Source organism: Gadus morhua, chromosome 9, assembly GCF_902167405.1.
Source record: "Gadus morhua chromosome 9, gadMor3.0, whole genome shotgun sequence".
NCBI lineage: Eukaryota > Metazoa > Chordata > Actinopteri > Gadiformes > Gadidae > Gadus > Gadus morhua.
Genome location: NC_044056.1, coordinates 1,643,610 through 1,665,569, shown reverse-complemented (window position 1 = coordinate 1,665,569; position 21,960 = coordinate 1,643,610). Strand labels below are relative to the sequence as shown.

At 47.1% G+C, this 21,960-nt stretch overlaps 3 protein-coding genes across 5 annotated transcripts in view; 1 reads left to right on the top strand and 2 right to left on the bottom strand.

The window, feature by feature from the left end:
• The first annotated feature begins 405 nt into the window (after positions 1–405).
• si:ch1073-390k14.1 (deoxyribodipyrimidine photo-lyase) lies at positions 406–8,510 on the top strand. The gene is made up of 9 exons (XM_030365721.1): positions 406–809; positions 1,172–1,892; positions 2,281–2,577; positions 3,307–3,479; positions 3,881–3,965; positions 4,848–5,080; positions 5,559–5,753; positions 6,774–6,999; positions 7,464–8,510. Exons 1-9 carry the CDS (start codon positions 573–575, stop codon positions 7,970–7,972), a joined length of 2,676 nt encoding a protein of 891 aa, XP_030221581.1. The 5' UTR covers positions 406–572; the 3' UTR covers positions 7,973–8,510.
• A 217-nt stretch (positions 8,511–8,727) lies between these two features.
• gcsha (glycine cleavage system protein H (aminomethyl carrier), a) lies at positions 8,728–11,041 on the bottom strand. Its single transcript, XM_030365737.1, has 5 exons — positions 10,828–11,041; positions 10,533–10,615; positions 10,368–10,431; positions 9,769–9,900; positions 8,728–9,288 (listed from the first exon to the last, which is right to left on the bottom strand). The coding sequence occupies exons 1-5, from the start codon at positions 10,976–10,978 to the stop codon at positions 9,191–9,193; spliced, it is 528 nt and encodes a 175-aa protein (XP_030221597.1). The 5' UTR covers positions 10,979–11,041; the 3' UTR covers positions 8,728–9,190.
• A 626-nt stretch (positions 11,042–11,667) lies between these two features.
• The window catches only part of fam107b (family with sequence similarity 107 member B), a 17,054-nt gene continuing 6,761 nt past the window's right edge, over positions 11,668–21,960 (bottom strand). Inside the window, exons 1-4 of one of the 3 annotated variants that reach the window (XM_030365738.1) lie at positions 17,243–17,471; positions 16,533–16,704; positions 12,783–12,939; positions 11,668–12,679 (exon numbers count right to left, since the gene is read on the bottom strand). In XM_030365738.1, coding sequence (XP_030221598.1) covers positions 12,560–12,679; positions 12,783–12,939; positions 16,533–16,704; positions 17,243–17,285 — 492 coding nt within the window. In that variant the 5' untranslated portion in view covers positions 17,286–17,471 and the 3' untranslated portion in view covers positions 11,668–12,559. Of the gene's footprint in view, positions 12,680–12,782; positions 12,940–16,532; positions 16,705–17,242; positions 17,472–21,960 lie in introns of those variants that run through there. The other 2 variants (XM_030365739.1, XM_030365741.1) reach the window with 2 other exon arrangements.

Sequence of the window (21,960 nt, the reverse complement as noted above, 5' to 3'; positions counted from 1 at the left end):
AAAGATTACCGTCAACTGTATATTGTAATTCACTGTTGAGGTAAAATTATTAGAATAGATTTTTCCCTTTGTGGGATGCTAGGATGATTACTATCTACTCTACAAGAGGCTTATGAGTAGAAGTGTTCCTAGGACAGACGATCTTGTCACATTCCATTATTTGTTCCAAGTTGTATGCAATCCTCCAAAAAGTAAATTATGTTTAAATCCTTTGGTTGAGTCATTAGTAAAGCGCTTTTAAAAATGATAAATGTATTTCTGAAAACGTGCTTAACGTGCAAAACGACACAATTCCTATCATCATAAGGAATACATTCAAAGAAAAATCACTGTAGCTGCAATTCCTTTCTTCCCATCTTGATGGGACTTGTGCTCCATCTACTGGCGCCAAGGAGGTATTACAATTCCCGAGTCATGGCTGGTTATTACAAAACATTCACTCGTGGCTTGTGTAACCCGCTTGTTCAGCTGTTTGGTAACCAGCAAAAAATTCCTGACTTAAGTGGGCACAAGTCAGACCGTAACATTAGGTTCGTGGCATTGTTCTATATGAACAGTTCGTTCATTACGAGATGAACGTTAAACGGACGATAGCCGGAGCGGCCGATAACATTGCCTCTTTAAGTAACACGTTACAACAACTGGTGTTAGGTGGAGAGGATCCAGGAGGGTTCTTCGGTATTTGTGTATCTTCCATGGGACACAGCGAAACCCTGTCGGTCTTTCCATCCCTCATTCAACCTTTGGCTTCCGTGGACCCCTCTCAACACTCCACGCTCATCGCCATTTATGTGGAATACTTCTCAAAAGTAAGGGACTACTACGGTATTCAGCTGCCTGCGTGCGTGTTTGCATGTCACAGACCCGAGTTTTTCTCTCCCCGTTACAAGTTGTATTATAAATTGCTCCTATTGCGTCAATCGACCCTAATATGCAAATGTTTACGTGTGGTTATGCGCGTGCGCGCGCATCAGCCGTCTACACAGCACAGTAAAAAAATGTAATTCAAAAATGTTATGCATACGAGTAATGTATATAGGAGTGTGTTCATAATGTATTTACACAGGAGTGTGCATGTTTTACATATTTGACTAATCTTTAGTTCTGTATTTCCTATAATATTGAGAAGGTTTGATGGGATTTGTTTGTCTTGTGTGTTGTTGACCAACAGGATGAAGAAGATGAGCTAGAAGTTGCTCTGGCGCTCTCCCTACTTGACGTCAAGCCCCAGCAGAAGCCCGCCTGCAGACCGGAGCCTAGACCGCCCGTCTGGCAGGGAGGGTACCCAGCTAAGGTTGGGGGTTCGATTCCGGGGGGTGCCACCAAGTCTAAAACCACAACCCTCCCTGGACTCAGCTACGCACAATCAGCAGCTACAGGTGGGAGAGGACGCAGACCCAGCGAGAACCTACCGAAGACGGGCTCCGGGGTCCCGTCTAGTACCCCACCCACACACCCCTCCAGAGGCCGTGCCCCCCTCCCCACGGACACACACTCGACCACGTCGCAGACAACTAGACACAAACACGTCCCCGGGCTGCCTGCCCCTCCCACCTTCCACCAGAGTGACCGGCGGCAGGACGCTGTTAACGACGACGCCCGCGACCCATTGGACACGGAGGGGACCTGCCCTGACCAATCGCAGAAGCCCAAGCGCTCGAAAAACCGGCGTCAGCGCGGAAAGGGGTGTGGCCAGCGTGCGGTGGTGGGGCTGCCTCACTCACCTTCGGCCACGCCCCCTGTGCTGTTGTGGCTCCGCCGGGACCTCAGGCTCCACGACAACCCCGCTCTGATTGGCTCGCTGCAGGCGGGCGCGCCGGTCGTCCCCGTCTTCATATGGAGCCCCGAGGAGGAGGAGGGGCCGGGGGTAACCATGGCAACCGGAGGGGCATGTGAGTTCCGATAAAGTGCAATAATAATACTTAATTAGTAATTAGAAGCATGTGTTGAGTAATGATTATGTAGAACTTGGTCGGTGGCGGGGAATAACCGTCTGTCAAGTTGTACCACCAGGCGTGAGTGTGATTAGGTTTGAAAATGTGCAGCTCCTGACATCACAGGGGGGCGTGTCCACCCAGATGTGTGACGGATAGACGAGCAACGTTTGCTACGGTCCACTGGGTAGGCTGGTAGACTGATCTACCCAGCACACAGCTCGGTGGACACGCCCACCTGTGATGTCGGCCTTTAGCGGCTAACCACACTCACACCTGGTGGTTTAATGTCTCCCCTTTAACGTTGAGAATGTGAGTAACCCTCTGATTCCCCCTGACCTCCCAGGTCGGTACTGGCTCCACCAGGCCCTGGCGTGTCTCCAGGGGGCTCTGCAGCTTCTGGGCAGTCACCTGGTGCTCCTGAAGGCCGACCCGGGCTCCTCTCTGGGGGCCCTCCTGGGCCTGGTGGGGGAGACGGGCGCGCGCACGGTGCTGGCCACGGCGCTGTACGAGCCCTGGCTGAGGGAGCGGGACCAGCGCGTGGAGGCCGGGCTGCGGCGGGCCGGCGTGGCGTGGCGGATGGTGCACTCCTACTGCCTCCGGGACCCTTATTCCGTCAGCACCCAGGGGGTGGGGCTGAGAGGTGAGCCCTGCTGGGGGTCAGAGGGAGCAGTCGGTATCGATGAGGTTCCGTACGGGTCACGAGCTCAGCTCAGTGGTGATCAACTCCTGCCGTCAGCACAGCGTGGGTAGATTTCAACATCTGGCAGGTGGCACAAATTCAGGGTTACACAGGAAAACAATCACTTGACAAGCAGATGTTTCTACTCGTGGACGCTGTTGGTGTTGCTATATAGTTGCTATAACGGTTATGCTAGTGATGCTACAGGGGATTTATTATCTTGCTGATAGCACCATGCATCACCCATTGATAGTAGGTTTAAACCCAGTCGCAAGCTACGGTCAATGTGATCAGGGTCTGGATTAAAACCTGGGGATAGATCTGGCAGGTTATACAAATTGGAAGGTAACCTATTAAAACAATTGCTTGACAAGCAGATCTTTCAACTCTGGCAGGTAAAAAGTACATTTTGGATGCTGATCGAGGTTACTGCAGGGGATTTCTTTATCTGTTCACCTACTCAATGTTGGTGATAGCGTCTTGCCTCCGGTGCATCCTGGGGGAGGAGTTGATCCAGACCGATGATGTGGATAGGGGAGAGGCAGCAGCTGCCCACTGCTCCGTGTGTGTGTGTGTGTGTGTGTGTGTTCTCCGGCTCCCGGATGGGTCCAAGGCAGAGGGGACGATGAGGGACAGCTGAACCTGTGTACATCCAGGCTTGGCCTCCGCTGAGCGTCCCTCTGTGCTCAGGCCTCGGCTCGGTGTCCCACTTCATCAGCTGCTGTGAGCAGAACCCGGGCCCCGCGTTGGGCCCCAGCCTCGACCCGCCCGTTTCCATGCCGACCCCATCCCAGTGGCCCCCGGGGGACCCCCTCGATGCGCTCGGCCTGGCGCGCATGCCACGCAGGAAGGACGGCACCGTGGTCAGTCACCACGGCGACGTTGGCACCAACACTAACCATATAATAAATAAATAAACCAATAATTTAAAATAGTTTTAGACTTGTCAATATAGGTCATCGTGTGCAGATTGAGTTATTGGAGTAGTGCTATGGAACATCATACTTGCTCCTTCACAATTTTACCTTTCTTTTCCCTCTCTATGATTTCAGAATTGTATATATTTTTTTATCTGTTCTATTTTCTTCTTCATCCTGTTTTCGTGAATGTTTTTCTTGTTAAATGTGGACCCCAGGAGGAGTAGCTGTTGCCTGGTGTGATGGCTGATGGGATCCTAATAAACTAAACTAAGGGTCAGCTAACCCTAACCCTAACCCCTTGTATTGGCATAAGACTAATACGTGGGGTTTATGTTCGTGTACAGATTGACTGGGCGGCCAACATCCGCGCCTCGTGGGACTTCAGCGAGCAGGGGGCTCACGCACGTTTAGAGGCCTTTCTGCAAGATGGTGAGAGTTTTACTTCTTAAATACTATTGTTGCTTTCCCACAGATAGTTCAGAAGGGGATGATTGATCAGTAAAGGGCTGATTATGGCTCCACGTTCACGCAATGCAATGACCACGCAGACGCTTCGCCGCAGTCGTGAACCTTTATGGTTCTGCGTCGGGTTTAATAAGCAGACCAATGATCAGAAGGTTAATATTTTTTGGGAGGCGCACGTCGGGCCCGTCGTGTGAACGTGGGACCATAATCAGCCCTTAAGTTTACAAGAAAAAGGGTTTTGACCTGCGTGCCATAGTAGGCCTTGGATGTGTAAACATTGTTCATGATACCTAATTGGGCTTCAGTGTTTACATGGCAGTTTGGAAACCTGGTAATCTGCATTCCTGTGGGAAATTAAATGCACTTGGCGTTTAGGAAGTCTGGTTATGGCGGTGGGCAGGGTGTTACTGCGTTTCCTGTGTGCACGTTAACGAATTGAGTGAGAGGGAATTAACAACAAAACCCACAGAAAACACAGACACCAAACTATGACTCGTCTGAGCAGTTCCAAAGGGGCACGATGGGGATGCCATGAATCAACAAAGACCACGAGGTCTAGCAAAAACAATTTAATTCAATAAGTCTGTATTTAAACAGTATATACCTAAGAAGGTTGAGACGACCAAAGATGTTGACTCTTTAGCTCCAAATTGGAAAACCACTGCGTTCAGACCTCATTAATAACAGCTGCTACCCCGTACCCCCAATGAGGTGATGGCAACCCGGGGGGACAAAATCCAAAAAATGAAAGGGAGATATCCACTTGGACCGCACCACAACGTGCAAACAAACATAGGGTTTTCAGGCACATTAATTTCCCGCACCTAAAGAGAGTTGCTTCCCTAGGCGTGTACCGGTACGAGAAGGAGTCCGGACGGGCCGATTCCCCCAACACCAGTTGTCTGTCTCCCTACCTCCACTGGGGGCAGATCAGTCCACGCTGGTTATTATGGGATGCCAAAAGTGCACGGTGCAGACCCCAAAAGTTCCAGCGCAAACTGGCCTGGAGGGACCTGGCGTACTGGCAGCTGTCCCTGTTCCCCGCCCTTCCCTGGGAGTCTCTGCGGCCGGCGTACAAGGTAGGGCCTGGCTGGGGGGACGCACTGGAGGTCTGTCACTACAAGGTAGGGCCTGGCTGGGGGGGACGCACTGGAGGTCTGTCACTACCCGCCTGTATGTGTTGTACAGATTATCAATCACACTAGCGTCTTTGAGATAAGCGCTGTAAAAAAAACAATTATCAAGACACTACAAGACCCTACATGAAATTTCGTACATCAGATAATTGTTCATCTTCTGATCATGTCACAACATCTAAATACATGTTTCAACAGATCTATTTTGTATTGTTCTCGTTTCTAAAATGAATGTATAGGTATATATATTGTTGAAGTTATAAGCAATAGTATCTTTATTCTTATTTGTTTCCTTTTCTTTTTTGTCTTATTATGCTGTCATTACGCCCCAAGAATTCCCCAGCCTTTATAAAGCGATCTCGTACTGACGTGTAGTTCTCAGGTTGACCACCAGGGCGTGCTCCTTGGCCTCTCCCCACAGGCTCTCAGGTGGAGCAGTGACCGGGGCCACCTGAAGGCGTGGCAGCGGGGCCGGACAGGCTACCCCCTGGTGGACGCCGCCATGAGGCAGCTGTGGCTGACCGGCTGGGTCAACAACTACATGAGACACGTGGTCGCGTCCTTCCTCATAGCTTACCTGCATCTGCCCTGGCAAGAGGGGTACCTCTGGTTCCAGGTAGGGGGCGCTCTCACACACACACACACACACACACACACACACACACACACCCCCCTAGCCGTTTGGTTTATGTTGGCTATGTTCGAATTGAGGCACTTATTCCCTCTGCCCTTTTGTAGTGAACATTGTACACAATTCAACTATATAGAAATGTTGGACAATAATTATGCGCCATAAATCCATGACCGGGCCGCGTATTGGTCGCATAAACAAGCCGACTCATGTTAGGTCACAGTGTGACAGCTCATTTGCATAAAGAACCATAAATAAATGAGTGTGCAGAGTCATCTTTATTGGATGAATGCAATAGCACTGAAAAACACGATGCATCATGGTAGAGCGGGTTGAGATAAGTATGCAGTAGGTCTTTACAACGCATAATGTTTATTAAGTAGTGCACTGTGTGGGAAAAGCAGATTTCTACAGTCAAACACGTCAGACAACACTGCAGGATGTTGACTACATGATGGAATAGAGCGCCGAGTGCGGGCCTGTGAAAGCCTTTGAAGTAGGGATGCACCGAAATGACAATTCTTGGCCGAAACCGAATATACTGAAACAGTTGGCAAAAGGCCGAAACCGAATACCGAATGTGTCTTTTAATGTTTTTCATTCATTTTGCTTATTTTTTTTTTCCACCATTCCATAAATCAAACAATTAAATGTCCTTTATAAACTTTTTTGTCTTGCTTTTCTATAAAAAAAAATCAATTACAAATTTGATACAAAATATTTATTTAATACTGAACGTTTTCTAACATTCCAGCAGACATTATAGCAAGAATTTAAGAACAATGTACCTTAAATTAGTAATTTTTTTTTTTTTAAATAAATAAATAAAAATGTTCGGTGTATTATGTTCGGCCTTTTTACTCCTTCGGCCCAAACCGAAAATTATGTTTTGGGCCATTTTCGGCCGAACATGTTCGGTGGCCGAATATTCGGTGCATCCTTAGTGTCGAGGTGTAACTGTGACCGAGGGCGGCAGACCAATCACGTGTCTCGATGCGTGTGCAGGACACTCTGTTGGACGCCGACGTGGCGATCGACGCCATGATGTGGCAGAACGGGGGCATGTGCGGCCTGGACCACTGGAACTTCGTGATGCACCCGGTCGATGCAGCCCTGACCTGTGACCCCGGTGGCAGTTACGTCAGGAAATGGTGTCCTGAGCTTGCAGCGCTGCCCGATGACATCATCCACAAACCCTGGAGATGCCCCGCCTCCATACTGCGGCGTGCAGGTCGGGCACCCCCCCCCCCCCCCCTGATAGTTACAAACCAACCGGATTGGTTTGCTTTGACCAGTGGGACAAAGGGTCGCTCCATTATTATGATTATTTTGGTCAATATTGAAATCACGATTATTCAAACGATTATTTTTGAGGTAGAAAACATGATGTCTTGATTCAGCATGTCTCTCCCAAATACACTTTGTAACTGAGAACTTTGAAATTTCGCCTTAAAAAAAACAAACACAATATGGACAAATAGAAAATGTTCAAATCTAAACGAGTGTACAGATATGTATCCAGCTGTTCTATAAATCATTGAATGAAAAAAAAAATATATATTGAATTTTGATTTGTTTAAACTAGTTTTGGGACCGTTTGACACTACAGTCTTGATCAATCTCCGATTAACGGCCCAGCCCGAGTGCGACGCTTACATATCCCTGCTTCGTGTGTGCTTTGTTTTCCCTACACAGGTGTCGCTTTTGGACATACCTACCCCGAGCCCATCGTCACAGACCTGGAGGCGCGGAGGGGCCAGTCCCTGCAGGACGTGGCGCAGGTACGGAGCACGTTGAGCGAGTACGTGGACGAGCGTAGCGGCTGTGACCTGGTCCCGCTGCCCCCCCGCCTGGTCGCCGAGGCCCTGGGCTCAGCGGGGGGCGACCAGCTCAGGACCGGCGGGGAGCAGTTCCTCCTGCCCGTCATCACCCGCATGGAGTTCAAGCACCGACGGGGCGACCCCGGCGAGGACGCCGCCTCCAACCCCTACGACGCCGTGCTGAAGGGCTACGTGAACCGCAAGCGCGACGAGACCGTGGCCTTCCTCAACCAGCGGGACTTCTCTGCCAGCGTGATGAACGAGGGGGCGCAGCGAAGGGAGAGGCTGGACAGCGACATGCGGATACTAGAGGGACTCCCCCGAGCTCCCCCCGGCCGGGGAAGAGCCAGGCCAACTCCCGCGGCCCAGGGCCAAACCTCGTAGAGCCAGGCCAACTCCCGCGGCCAAGGGCCAATCCTCGTAGAGCCAGGCCAACTCCCGCGGCCCAGGGCCAAACCTCGTAGAGCCAGGCCAACTCCCGCGGCCAAGGGCCAATCCGCGTAGAGCCAGGCGCCGTGGGTGACTCCGGGGTGACTCCGGGGAGATAGGAGGCAGGCTACTGTAGAGGCTAGGGTGCTCGTCTCCCAGCCCAATGGGTACCGGGTTCGGCTCCCCAACCCCTTGCGGTAGGCCTCTGAGATGGACAGCTTCTCCTTAACGAGTATGACTTCACAGGCCACTTTGAAAAGAGTCTGCCGTATGACTGAAGTTCAATAATATATCCACCAGGCAGTTGATGGATGGGATCAAAGTAAGGGAGTTGAACAGATTGGCCATTCTCTTGCCATTGGGCCTGAAACCAATGCATACATTTTTCTCCATGTCCTCATCTTACTTTAAAATAGACTTGGCTTTAAAATGATTCGTCATCTGAACCAGGGTGAAGATAATTGGTGCAGTAAAGATTATCCATCGACAATGATTTGATGAATTGTGTATTTATTCATGTTTTCACTCATTCATCTGAAAAATCTTGGATATCTATTTACGTGCCATGGACCGTAATCCAAAACAGATTGATCTGTGCTGAGTTGCGGCAGTGGACACATAATGTGCACACAACTGTTATTCTTGATCTTGGTTATCTGGCGATGGCAGACCACTTCATAACATTGATAGAGATCATAGAGAAAACAAAATATTCCAATGTTTTGTTTTTATTCAACCTTCTACCTAACATGTCCGTTACCAACAAGGTCTTTGTTACATCAGTGCTTATACTTCATGGTAAGGCCCAACAGGGCTTCTCCCCTACAGGGGTAATTCAGTCTTTAACGTACTTGAAATGCTTAAGTAACGAAAAGACTAGAAAACTCTTCAGGTTGTTTGAAATCACGGGGCCAATAAACACTACATCATCCCCGTTTGCGCAATTGATTGGTCAATAAAAGGTGGACGGGGTGATTGGAAGATCTGTCAATAATACTGTATCCAAGATCATTTTACTTATAACCGTTCCAGTGTAGAACGGTAGACGCTTGGCCATGGGTATACGTGCATGACCCCTCCCAACGGTGGTACAGAGAACGGTGGTACAGAAAAACTTATTCCCTCTCCCCTTTTGTAGTGAACATTGTGTGGGACCGGTCGGGGAGATTGAGATCAATCCTCGATGGAGCGGATGTACCTCTCGTACGCCTTCTCGTCCATGAGAGCCTCCAGCTCAGCGGGGTTATCGATGGACATCTTCATCAGCCAACCTGCAGGGAGATCACAACAACAAAGTTGTACTGCCGGCTAAGCTTTCACGTTGGCTCTGGTGTAAGGTGGTGGTGTAAAGTGATGAGAAATATATGAACTGTACATGACAGTTACTTCTAACATTTATTTATAAGGATAAACATTTATTTATAAGGATTTTAAAGGTGTTTTCACAAACATTCATGGGAAAGCTGGGACAAAAAGTATGTGAAGCTGAACTAGTATTTTTTTTTATGTGCTTGTGTGATCTACTGTAAGAATAAATGTTCCTGCTATTTACACAAGTGTAAAGCTGATTTCCAACTTAAGTTATTGTCTTGATGCAACTTCTTTAAATCAAAAGTTACATTTTGTAAAGCACAGAATTGTGGAAGTAAAGGTTTTAATGGTTCTGTGTCCTAAATGATCAGAGACTTTAATACTTTACCACAAATTATACTTTGCCCTGTGTTTAGGCAAGTGAAAGTGCCTTCTCCTACCATCTGTGTAGCAGGACTTGTTGACCAGTCCGGGCTTATCAGCCAGCAGAGTGTTTATCTCCACAACCTCTCCGGTGAGAGGAGAGTACAGCTCACTGGCAGCTTTCACACTCTCAAGGGCACCAAACTCATCTGAGGCAAAGGAGAAAGTGGTTACAAACTGCATGTCTTAAGTTTGGACGTTAGGTAACAATACCATGTGTATACTAATCTGTCAACAATTAAGCCCTATCACATGCGAGGAAGTGCCGTTATACTGGATATCAGCACGGCTGTGGTTCTGTCGTAGTTACAAGGCCGCAAGGCGAGTACCAAAGTCGATGAAATGCCTCTTGTACAATCAATATTACTAGGTCGGAACTAACTGTTGAACTGTAACTAAAACAATATCACACATCAAAACATTGCATCGGGTTACAAAGCATGATCAATTACGACGTTGTCCACTTTACATAAGTGGAAATTTGAGAATGACGCCACTCATGAAATTAACATTTGACAGCAAAAATTGTTTACAATGTTACTAGGAGATCGATAACATGTCATATAAGTACAACTTGTATTAAATTATCAATCGGCCTCTATTGACTTCTTCCCACCTTGTTGAGCCAGCTTGGCGCCGACTTCGGGTAGTCCACAGTAAACCACATCTCCGAGAGCTTCCTAAAAATGCAACAACATAGTCATCATCTCCTGTGTGTGTGTGTGCGTGTGTGCGTGCGTGCGTGTGCGGTGTTGCACCGGGATGTATTGAAGAACAGTACCTGGGCAAAGTTACTGATTCCAACGGTTCCTACCCCACTCTCTTCTACTCTGATCCATTCGTGCTTGTCTGTGAATTTCAGCGCTGAGGGATAACATAACGTCAGTTTACAAAATCACATCTCGGATTTGATTTAAATGTATATTTTTCAGACAATGTAAAATGCATTTTAGAGATACCGCTCCCGGGAAATAAGTAGTCAACTATCCGTCCCGCAGCGGTGACTCCACTGTCATTTCCCTTAGCTAGTTCTGCTACATTAGTAGCTTTTTGGCAATGAGGTCCCGTTCAAATACCTGCAGAGAGCCGACTGGATGTGGCGAGAGCACGTTGAAAAGACGATATAGATGTAAGGAGTCGTGGATTGTGTTGGACCGAAGGTGCAATCGAAGGTAAGACGGATAAAAAGTTGGAAGACAGGCAGCGAAGGACCCCACGCGCAGCCATTTTCTTGGTCGCGGTGTGATGACGAAGTCAACAACAACGTGTCGCTTAGAAGGTGTCATAGCTCCTTGCTGGGGGCGCTTGTTTTGTTGAAAAGATATGTTGTAATGGGCGGCTAGGATTCGATGTTACGCTTGCTGCAAGATTTCTGTACGCCCGCCTTGCGCCGTAAACCCCTGATCGTCATCAAACGTCCAACCACCTCTTTTGTGTTGTGTCTCAATATTTTCTTCATTTTTTAAAATGTAGGCCTATGTCGCCACCGCGTGGTAGATAGAGAGAACTTGTGGAGGGCAGTTGATCACAATGGACGCAATTTAGGGTTATCGTTGCATCGTTATATGTCGCTATGTGAATGTATGCATGAACACTTGCAAGTCCGTGAGTATGAAAAGTTGTAGGTCTCTTTGGATAATGGCGTCTGCTAAATGCCATCAAATCTATATGTAAAAGCGACGTGGTGGTCGCTCGCATAGGAATTAGCGGATACTTTTTTCTCATAGGTTTTCTTATACTCACTACCCTCCAGCGCAAGGTACCTATCCTTTCTTATTAACAATGGAGCCATCTGTCAGATGCTATACCAGGGACGTCTGGCCATTTGAATAGATGTTATTTTAACCATATATTTCATTGATCCTTTATGGAGTCACACTTGTGGTTACGCTCATTCTCGCTTCAGCTAATTTAAATCAATTATTTAGTAACAATTTATTCATAGAAAAACAGAACACATGAAGAAGGCAACAACCTCACACCTGGGATTTCTTATATTGCTCAAAATTGCATTAGCAAAGGAAATGGCATGTTTCTGAAATGTCGAAGAGATAAGAACTAAATTCAGTTATGTGTTTTACACAAAACATTGGATGTCTTGTTCAGGGTTCACAAAAACCAAGCTGAGGAACAGACAAAGAGCGCGCTCCGTTCACCTGGGCTAAAAGCTACAAACATAAATAACACATCATTTTGGCTTTTATAATACAAAGCGTGGAGAGTCCATCCAGTGTCCATTTTGTTTGTCATTTGATTCTTAAGATGAAAAATAAAACAATACAAATAAAACAATGTTTTAACCATAACACCAACATCAACAACAGAAGGTTCAGAAGAGATACTAGGGGAAGAACTGGAAGCTAACAAGGAGAACCCTGTGTGTGTAATGGATGACCAATCCCCCACCCCCATTCAACCCTCCCTTCCTTGGGATCGGTCCACACTGGATTCATGGTAACACTTTGCGACCGACTTGTAACAGGTCATGTGTCTCTGTATTTCACTCTCCCGCCTGTAGGTGGTGGTGTTGCGTTCTGGATGGGTGGGAGACACCGATAGGTTGGTAGCCGGCAGGCAGACAGAGGGGTCTTCTTGAAAAGTCTGTAAAGTTCTGTCTCTCTCTCCCTCAACGGCTCGGAGGAAGCAAACCAGGAAGTGGTTTCACAGGCAAGAGGTCAGCTGACCATCAATGTGCAACCGACAACAAACACTCTCTCTTACACACACACACACACACACACACACACACACACACACACACACACACACACACACACACACACACACACACACACACACACACACACACTAGGTGGTCCGTTCCTCTCCGTCCGTCTCCTGCTTGGTTCTCCTCAGGTTGCTTTTCATCTTCACAAACTCGGGGGTGTTCTCCTGCTCCTCCTCGTTCTTCTGCTGATCGAGATCCAGCTAGAAGGAGGCAGACGAGGGATCAGCACCACGTTATAGCAGCGTTACAGCAGCGTTTGGCATGCGCGAGTGATAGTGTTTGTGCGTGTGCCTGTGTGTGTACCTGTTCTAGCTTCTGCTGTCTCTTCATCAGCTCTATCTCCAGGTCGCTCTTCTTCTTGTGCGCCTCGTGTTCCTCCTTCTGGGCCTTGAGGACCTGCTCCCTCTTCCTCTTCTCCAGAACCTTCTGCAGCTCTGGTTTGTTCTGCGGCGCCAGGCCCCTGTTGGGTCGCATGGAAGAATCTGGTGAGTACGTTATCCCCATCCCAATGGACGCCACTGTTATAGTACATCCTCGTCTTGATAACATAACACTAGGTGAGTACGTTACTCCCAATGGGTGCCACTGTTATAGTACATCGTAGTCTTGATAACATAACAATATAACCTCACTAAGTGCAAGTAATTGTTATACACAATGATAATAACATTAACCTTAGTACATCCCTACCAAACTAAACTTTCAAGCCATATCTACTGTGAATGTTTCCCTTTTTGCATCACATGATCTTTATCTTGTATCCTTTTGTATCACATGATCTTTATCTTGGGAAACGAAAAGAGGGGAAAAGATCTCTTAATATATGTCTCTATTTTATATTGCAGCACTTAAACGCAGTTGCTTTGCTTATTTGTGAATTTATATGTCCTTGATTCTTGCACTTATTTGCAGCATGGCTTCATCGTTGAATGCACTTAATGCATCTTGCTTTGGACAAAAGCGTAAATAAATGTAAGGAAATGTAAAGCAACATGAAAACAAAAAGCTTGTAAGACATGTAGATCCCACTTAAGGACGCTGTGGGTACAATATGAGAGTAGGAAAAGAGAAGACAGAGCGATTGGAAAAGAGAAGGGAACGATTTTGAAAATAAAACAACAATAAACCACATGACGACCATCCCCATGTTTAACTGCTCTATGGAAGGACCGTCCATTCCTTGGTCACCTCACTGCCGGTCACTGAGGGACACACTCAATGGTCGTGCCTTCCACCTCCTGCCCTCCACGTCCTGCCCAACAACAGACTAAAGAGGTCTCCATTAAGCTCCACAAGTGAACAGAGCGTTACATAACCAGGCACAGTGTTTGTTCGCTCGCAGTGCGAGGGGGGGCTGCTGCTGCTGCACCACTTTGTTTTCTTGAGATCCCGGCTGGTGGGCGACTGTTAACTAGCCCCGGCTGCCAAACACCCAGGGTGTTCTGAAAGCGTGAAGAATGTCGGCTCAGAATGTCCTGCCGTCCACCGGAGGGGGAGGTGGACCACAGGAACAATACAGCCCAACTAGAGATGGACTTTCCCCTTTTCCCCTCTCTCACTCCCTCGACTGGCATTGTTGCATAATCTCATTCCTCACACACACACACACCAAACCTTCAGTGACTTGTTATCTAATAACCACTGCCTACATGATATGCATCAGTGCTGATCCATAATGAACCGCCTCATGCCTCGATCCTGATAGGTTACGGGGCTGCGACTGCGTAACACTCGGCTGTTTACTACGCCCGCACCCTGGGCACGTGTGTGTAGGATGGGAGAGAGAGAGAGAGAGAGAGAGAGAGAGAGAGAGAGAGAGAGACTCATATCGTCTCTGCTGTTATCTTGATTACATAACACTTTTTTCTCCCCTTCCCTTCCTTCTATCCATCCCTCCCTCCCTCCCTCCCTCCCTTTCCTCCCCCTCTGTCTTTTGTTGGCCAGCTCACCTCCATCACGGTGACTAATGTGCCTGGGAGAGAGGCATGCTCTACACCACGCAGAGCCCCGTCCAAACACAGGCACACAGCGGAGTCCCACACAGAGCGCACACGTTATGTCCTGCAGTGTGTGCATACACTTGTGTACATCCTGTGTACGTCGTGTTTGTTATTTCCCCCAAACACATTGTTGTCATGCAGAGCCAACATCCCCATCTTGTCGATAAGCGAGTAAGCTCCCTGACGGACAGCGGGACGGCGGACGGATTTACTAACGCCTCTCGGTTTGACCCGATTTAAGGAAAACATCCCGCCTGTGATCTAACAGCTGTTTACAGTAGATGTTATGTACGCATGTGGGTGCTTGCACATGCGCACGTGTCTATTTATAGCTCTGACACGGTACAACAGACCACTGTACAGGGAATAGAGGTTATATTGTGCAGACTTGATATTGCTGCATAAATGTTATGGCTAGGGAAGGGCTTTGCTATGTACACTGTGCATATGGAAGCTTGCCATAACAGTGCTCCTGAGGCCCTCATACAGAGTTAGATGGGGCAACTGAAGCCATCTATTTGATGGCATCGCAGTCGGATTTAACGTAGAGACAAAGCATAATCTACACTCTGACTTCTTTAAAGACGTTGGCAACCGGATGGGCTTTTGTTCTTCTAAACCAGTCCCGTCTCTTTATGACTGGGCAGGTATAACGTCAGACCCAAGATTATATTGTCTACGCTGTAATGGCTTCCTCGAAGCACTGCCATGCAGGCAAATCCAATTAGGAAAGATCGATAAATACACGTCCTGATGCCTTCAGCGGGAAGAACTTTGATTGCCTTCTCATCAAAGACCAACGCAAGAATGTGTGTAAACTTATCAGCTTTCGAGTTGATATCGAGGGTCTATAAATGTTGATGTGATTATCTGCCGCCGAGTTTCTATTAAGGAGTCATAAAAATACTAGTGATAACTAGTGACATCAGCGATACTCAATTTTCAATAAGAATGTTTCGTGGCGGGGTGGTGGTAGTGTGGAGGCCAAAGGACACAGAATGACCGTCAGACAAACCGTCAGACCGTCAGACCGGGAGAGAGAGTTGGTTCTTTTGTGTGAAAAGCGGCATTACAAAAAGAGTGTTTTTCCAGAGTGTTAGGGATTATCTTCCTCTAGCTGTCTAGACTACACTTCGTTGAGCTGCGCTGCTGTTGGGGAATTTGGAAAGCACTTTGGATAGTATAGGAACTACTCTGCCACGGAAGCCTTGTTTATCTGATTCCTATTCATTAATTTTTAGAACCATGGTCGTGCCACTTTCTTTTTGTACTCGCACTTCACAATATTGCCTCACATTCACCATCACGCACACATTCACACACCGACGGCGGAGTCAGCCACGCAGGGCGACAGCCAGCTGGTCAGGAACAGTCAGGGTGAGGCGTCTCGACACTCAGCTAGGAGGAGCCGGGGATCGAACCAGCAACCTTCAGGTTACCAGCCAGCCCGCACTACCGCCTGATTTTATGCTCTGAGTGTCCTCACCTCAGCCTCACTTGTAAGTTGCTTTGGATGAAAGCTCAATGAATAAATATGAGCAAGTGAGGGTGAGTGAGTGAGGGTGAGTCAGTGTGGGTGAGTCAGTGTGGGTGAGTCAGTGTGGGTGAGTCAGTGTGGGTGAGTCAGTGTGGGTGAGTCAGTGTGGGTGAGTCAGTGAGGGTGAGTCAGTGTGGGTGAGTCAGTGTGGGTGAGTCAGTGTGGGTGAGTCAGTGTGGGTGAGTGAGTGAGGGTGAGTCAGTGTGGGTGAGTCAGTGTGGGTGAGTCAGTGTGGGTGAGTCAGTGTGGGTGAGTCAGTGAGGGTGAGTCAGTGTGGGTGAGTCAGTGTGGGTGAGTGAGTGTGGGTGAGTGAGTGAGTGAGCGAGCACCAAAGTGAGTGAGAGTGAGAGGGATAAGGAGGTGACATGATCACACATGATGGTGTATATGTTTGTGAAAGTCTCAGACAGACAGACAGACAGACAGACAGACGGACAGAAGGACGGACAGAAGGACGGACAGACGGACAGACGGACAGAAGGACGGACAGACGGACGGACTGACGGCCCCTCTGACCTCTTCTGGTTCATGAACAGCTCGCGGTGGAGGTCCTGGTGGTTGCGGGACGTCTTCACGGGGTTGATGAGCTTCTTGGGTCTGATGAGTTCGTCACAGTCACCCTCCAGGTAGTCTGGCTCCGCCATGGCACTGCTCCCCGCGGACAGAGGGGGACCCGGGTCACGCCGATCTGCACGCGCGCACACACACACACACACACACACACATCAGGACACAACCCCGGAGTCAGCCACTACCGCCTCTGGATGGAGGGATGGAGGATACAGTGAAATGCATAGCCATCTGTCTGAGGACAGAACATGAACTTCACTTCATGTTGAAAAAATGTTGCGCGCACACACGCACACGCACACTAAGGGTTTTTACTAAAGACAGCATGTTGTCCTAGGTTTCGCAAATGGATAAAATGTTTGATTGAATTAGTTGCTTTAAATTGCACTTTACAATTTAAACCTAAAAACACCAGACAAATGAAATAAACAGCCAAGAATCAAAAATCTAGTACGCACTCAGAATAAGCCAGACGTAAACGTGTGTGCTGGAGTTAAAATAATCTTCTAGAGCACTTCACTATTTTAGTCATTCAGTCATAGTAATTAAACATCTATTTGCACACCATAGCATTTAGGGTAGGCTACAACAAATCAAAATACAAAACTCAAAGTCGGCATCAAACACGCTTCTATTGAGATTGTTGTTTAACTCACCCTGCAGATGGGGAAAGACGGGGTATCTAAACATAGTCGCCATCTCCTATGTTACTCTATAAATTGTATTGTTGATATATTTTAAATACAGTCCTGAAGATAATACGACAAGAGCTGTGTCCTGACCCAAACAAAAGTCACCAACTGAAGTTGAGCGTTCGGTTTAATCAATAAATAGGTGCGTTATCATTTAAGAGCCTACGGAATATTATACGCCCCCGAAGTATCCAACTCCCCGCCCCCCGTGAGATTCTATTCGCCAAGCTCCCTTCTCCTGATTCTGGAGGACTATTCCCTTTGTCTGGACCATACACCATGACTTTACTACCTTTTTATCACTAATTACTGTGATAAAAAGATGGACACTAATTCTTTAATCGAGGTTTGATATAATTGTATTAACACGGTAATTAAACAAATAAACAAAAACGGGGATTATCACAATTTAATGCACACTTTTTACAAAAGGATTGACTTTATTCTATCTTTTTATAGGGTCGCAATCTTTTAGCTAAATATCTAATCAGAAGAATAACCGTGATGAAGAAAAACATCGCTACGCAGCGTGCTTCATATATCAAAACAAACTGGGACAATAACAGTTGCAGTTTATTCAGGACGCCACTAGAGGTCAACATGATTGTGTTCAAGAATTAGTTACATAATACAGACCCCCAGATACAGCACTTCGATATTGTCAACAACGACACGTGTCGGGAAATGTTTATCCAAAACGAATACAACACTAAAATCTTGTATTGATTTAAAGAAACGTATATAGGCCTCTGTAAAAATAAATAAATGGCTTTATGCAGGATATTTGATAAGACACTCTTTTGGATATTTGAGTGTTGATAGGTGGACAGTCTTGTAACTAAGAGGAAGGAGGCAATGCAATGAGCAGCCATGCTGTTTGCTATCCACACTTCAAACGGAGGCTAACTTTTTAAGGGGAGGGTAGAGGAATTTTAAAGACAAGCAGCGTTGTGAAACTGTGAATTAGCCTCACACATCTGTGGGGATTTACTTGAAAAGCCTAAGGGCCCAGGAAGTGACATTGAGAGTTCAAAGGGATGCTCAACCACAAACTGGAGCCTTCCCTATATATGTCCATTTCATTGGCTGGTTGACATCTTTTCAATTAAGTTTCCACCATTAACAACCCAGAGCATGAAAGAAAAAAAGGAAAAGAAAAATACAGTGGACCCATTTTCCTAATCAGAGCTATGTGCGTCTCCATGGGAACAAACTGGGACATTTAGGAATGTCCTAATATATGGATGTTCACTCATAATTTGCAAAGAGAATTCCTGGAAAGAGTGAAAAAGAGAAGACCAAAAAAGTGGGTCAAAAGAGAGAGAGAGTGCAAGAGAGAATCGAGTGTTTGAATGGAGCAGTGACCCTCTCCCTCTTTCCCCCTCATGACCCGCGTGTGACTGTGATCTCACATCCTGTTTGATGTCACACTTTCTCAGCGGCGCGTTCGGAAGGTCAGATGTCTAATCAGTCATCCTTAGAAAACAAACTGCAGGAAAGTGTTTAAAATGGGCTCTTCAGGAAACCCAGCATCAATCCCAACCAGAGAGGAAACCTCAACCCTTCACACAAATAAAGCAGATTTAATTAACGTGGGATGGCTGCTCTTTAAGCCACCGCTTATTTCAAGACACAAGGAGCCTGAAGAGAAGATAAGATAACTAATGCCAATGCTTAATCAATACCTGGCGTTTCTATCATCCATTTTTGACTGAAGTGGTTTTCTTGCGTTTTATTTCATACCCCTTTTCAAACGATCTCCAATAATTATCTCCATGTGGTAATATAAGATATTACTACATGTTTGAAGGGGGTTAAAAGTCCTTGTAGTCTCCTCTATAAATGTTCTGGAAAATGTATTGGCCGTGAGAATGGGAACAGGGATTGATATTACAGGAAATCTGCACCGGGAATTTGCCTGCTCAAGACCTATTAACAATTCTGGATCCCTGCCATCGCAAAAGATGGAAATGTTCCACAACGTCGCTGCATGCGTGGATAGCGGAAATCACTAACGGAGCCCGACAGGTTATCCCAGTAATTTAGCGGGCACTCTGTGCGTAAGAGGCTCTAGAACCCACGTGGATGAGAGTGGTGCTCAGGACCGGAGGTTCCTGGTACCTGGTGGCCGAAGATAAGGAAGATTATGAAGGAATAAGGGAAGTCCTGAATAATCAGATGGTTGTCATGGTTACAGAGGACGAGGACTAAGAGGTTGGGAGGGAGAGGAGCTAGTGGCTGGCTTCATATATCAGGCCCGGCGGGACCCAAAACAAAGAACATGAAAACAAACACAAGCCTGACATCGCCTCACCAAGTCCCCGTGGGAGGCGGGGCCAGTCATTGGTGGCCTGTCATTGGCTTCTGAGTCTTGTGCAAGAGTGACACCCCGATGACACCCCCGGAGTCCAGCACCGGGGAGACATTACGATGTAAGAATGTTCCAGACCCACAAATCACAAACACTGGGGCCTTCCTGTTTTGGTGACGCTTGCTCCTCTCCGCCAAGTCGGTCCCCTCCTCACGCTCACAGATGGGAGGGACGCACCCAGGGGGGAATGGCATCATCAACGGCCCTGAAGCAACTCCCCCCACACCCTACTTTCTCTCTCCAACTCCCTGCCGTCTCTCTTTCTGTCCCCCTAGGACTCTCTCTGCTCTCCATTTGCAACGTCAAAGCAAAAACAGTAATTAGGACGAAACGAAACACAGATGTAATAATATAATAGAACAACGTGTAACGTTGTAACGTCTGTTGGCATGACGTTGCTCAGTTTTAAACGTGTACTGGTGGCCCAGCTCTAGATGAGAGGAAGTGTTGCCTTCCATACAGTGGCAATACAATGTGCTTCTCAAAGGCAAGAGGATAGTAGGTGATAGGCATCAAGGAAATTAAGGCATGCGCATTTGAGACTGAACCTACTAAGTTCTGTTTAGTTCTGGCGGTTTTTTAATCCTGCTGGTAAGAACTTTTAGATTCCCAACCGGTTGTTTCAGAAGTGCACACGAACAGTCGCTGTCGGGAACACGCGTGATTAAAATCGGAAGAAGGAGGAGGAGGAAGAAGGAGCCATTTCGTTAATGGAAGACCTAAGGTGGGTGAAACTTGCACCAAAACAACACATGTTCCAGTTTCACTCACCTTTTGGTCTTCCATTAACGAAATGGCAATTCTGAAATTAAAGTCAGAACTATTTTTTTCTTCTTATGTGTGGCCCTAATCCTCTTCCGTACGTTATAACCAGGAGAGTGAACGTGCTTTTATTAACACACGGATTGAGGTGGGGTCTTAAGTGACAGCTGCGGTGGGACAGGGGGGGAGGAGCTTAGAGCAGAGGAGGCGGGCCTTCTGGTAACAATGAGCTCATGCGGCCCCGTATATCACTACATTTTTACATGCCCCTCGATAAAATCACATCAATCTTTCCGAAGTCGGTCACACACACACACACACACACACACACACACACACACACACACACACACACACACACACACACACACACACACACACACACACACACACACACACACACACACACACAACTATACCACCAAGGGTTGCATGATGTTCCATTTGCCCCAGTAAGGCCCAGCATGTGCATTAGCAGATGACTTACAAAGCTCACGGCTATAGGAACAGGTCGAGTATATAACATTCGTGATTTGTATAAAGGCTTCACATCATTAGAAAACCTCTGTAGCGGATGTGGCGTCCACTTGGTTTAAGTGGACCTCGGTCGCATCAACAGTGCGTTATGATAAAGGAGGAAGTCAGCGAAAGGTTCTGTGAGTACGAGCTCGTTGGGATGTTCAACGGGGTGGTGGAGGTCTTCTCCGTGGAGTCTGGGGTCCCCCCCACCCTGAGGGTCCCCCTCCACATAAGAGGGCAGTGTGTGGGTGTGGGAAGGCAGAACAGCCGGTTTCAATAGACTACAGTGGGAATGTTCATCACACACACACACACACACACACACACACACACACACACACACACACACACACACACACACACACACACACACACACACACACACACACACACACACACACACACACACAGCATTGGAGAAACATAGTACGACACGTACTATGTTCTATACATCGGAGAGACACACACACCCCATTGGGCGTTAGTTATGTATTGTCTGCAAGGAAGAGGGATCAGCCCAATGTTCACTCTGCAGTGCGCGCGCGTGCATTGTGTGTGTAAAGAAAGATTTGAGGTGAAGGCTCTTCAGGGAGCTAGACCGAGCAGTATCATAGCACAGTTCCTTGTTACAGAAATAAAAATCCTTGTTTAGACAAGCATCAATAAAACACAACTCACAAAGCGCGTGCATGCAGATAGATAGATAGATAGATAGATAGATAGATAGATAGATAGATAGATAGATAGATAGATAGATAGATAGATAGATAGATAGATAGATAGATAGATAGATAGATAGATAGATAGATAGATAGATAGATAGATAGATAGATAGATAGATAGATAGATAGATAGATAGATAGATAGATAGATAGATAGATAGATAGATAGATAGATAGATATAGAGAGAGAGAGAGAGAGAGAGAGAGAGAGAGAGAGAGAGAGAGAGAGAGACCTCACCATGTCATGAGTCATAAATGAACAGTATCCTATCCAGGGCAAATCCTTGACCAGGATTGCGTCGACTTAA

Excerpts from the sequence above, each read along its gene's own strand:
- si:ch1073-390k14.1 (XM_030365721.1), top strand. The coding sequence starts at position 573 with ATGAACGTTAAACGGACGATAGCCGGAGCGGCCGATAACATTGCCTCT. Across the intron at positions 1,893-2,280 it reads CATGGCAACCGGAGGGGCAT|GTCGGTACTGGCTCCACCAG; the intron begins GTGAGTTCCGAT and ends CTGACCTCCCAG. Across the intron at positions 7,000-7,463 it reads CTCCATACTGCGGCGTGCAG|GTGTCGCTTTTGGACATACC; the intron begins GTCGGGCACCCC and ends TTCCCTACACAG.
- gcsha (XM_030365737.1), bottom strand. The coding sequence starts at position 10,978 with ATGGCTGCGCGTGGGGTCCTTCGCTGCCTGTCTTCCAACTTTTTATCC. Across the intron at positions 10,432-10,532 it reads GAATCAGTAACTTTGCCCAG|GAAGCTCTCGGAGATGTGGT; the intron begins GTACTGTTCTTC and ends TTGCATTTTTAG. Across the intron at positions 9,289-9,768 it reads CAAGTCCTGCTACACAGATG|GTTGGCTGATGAAGATGTCC; the intron begins GTAGGAGAAGGC and ends ATCTCCCTGCAG.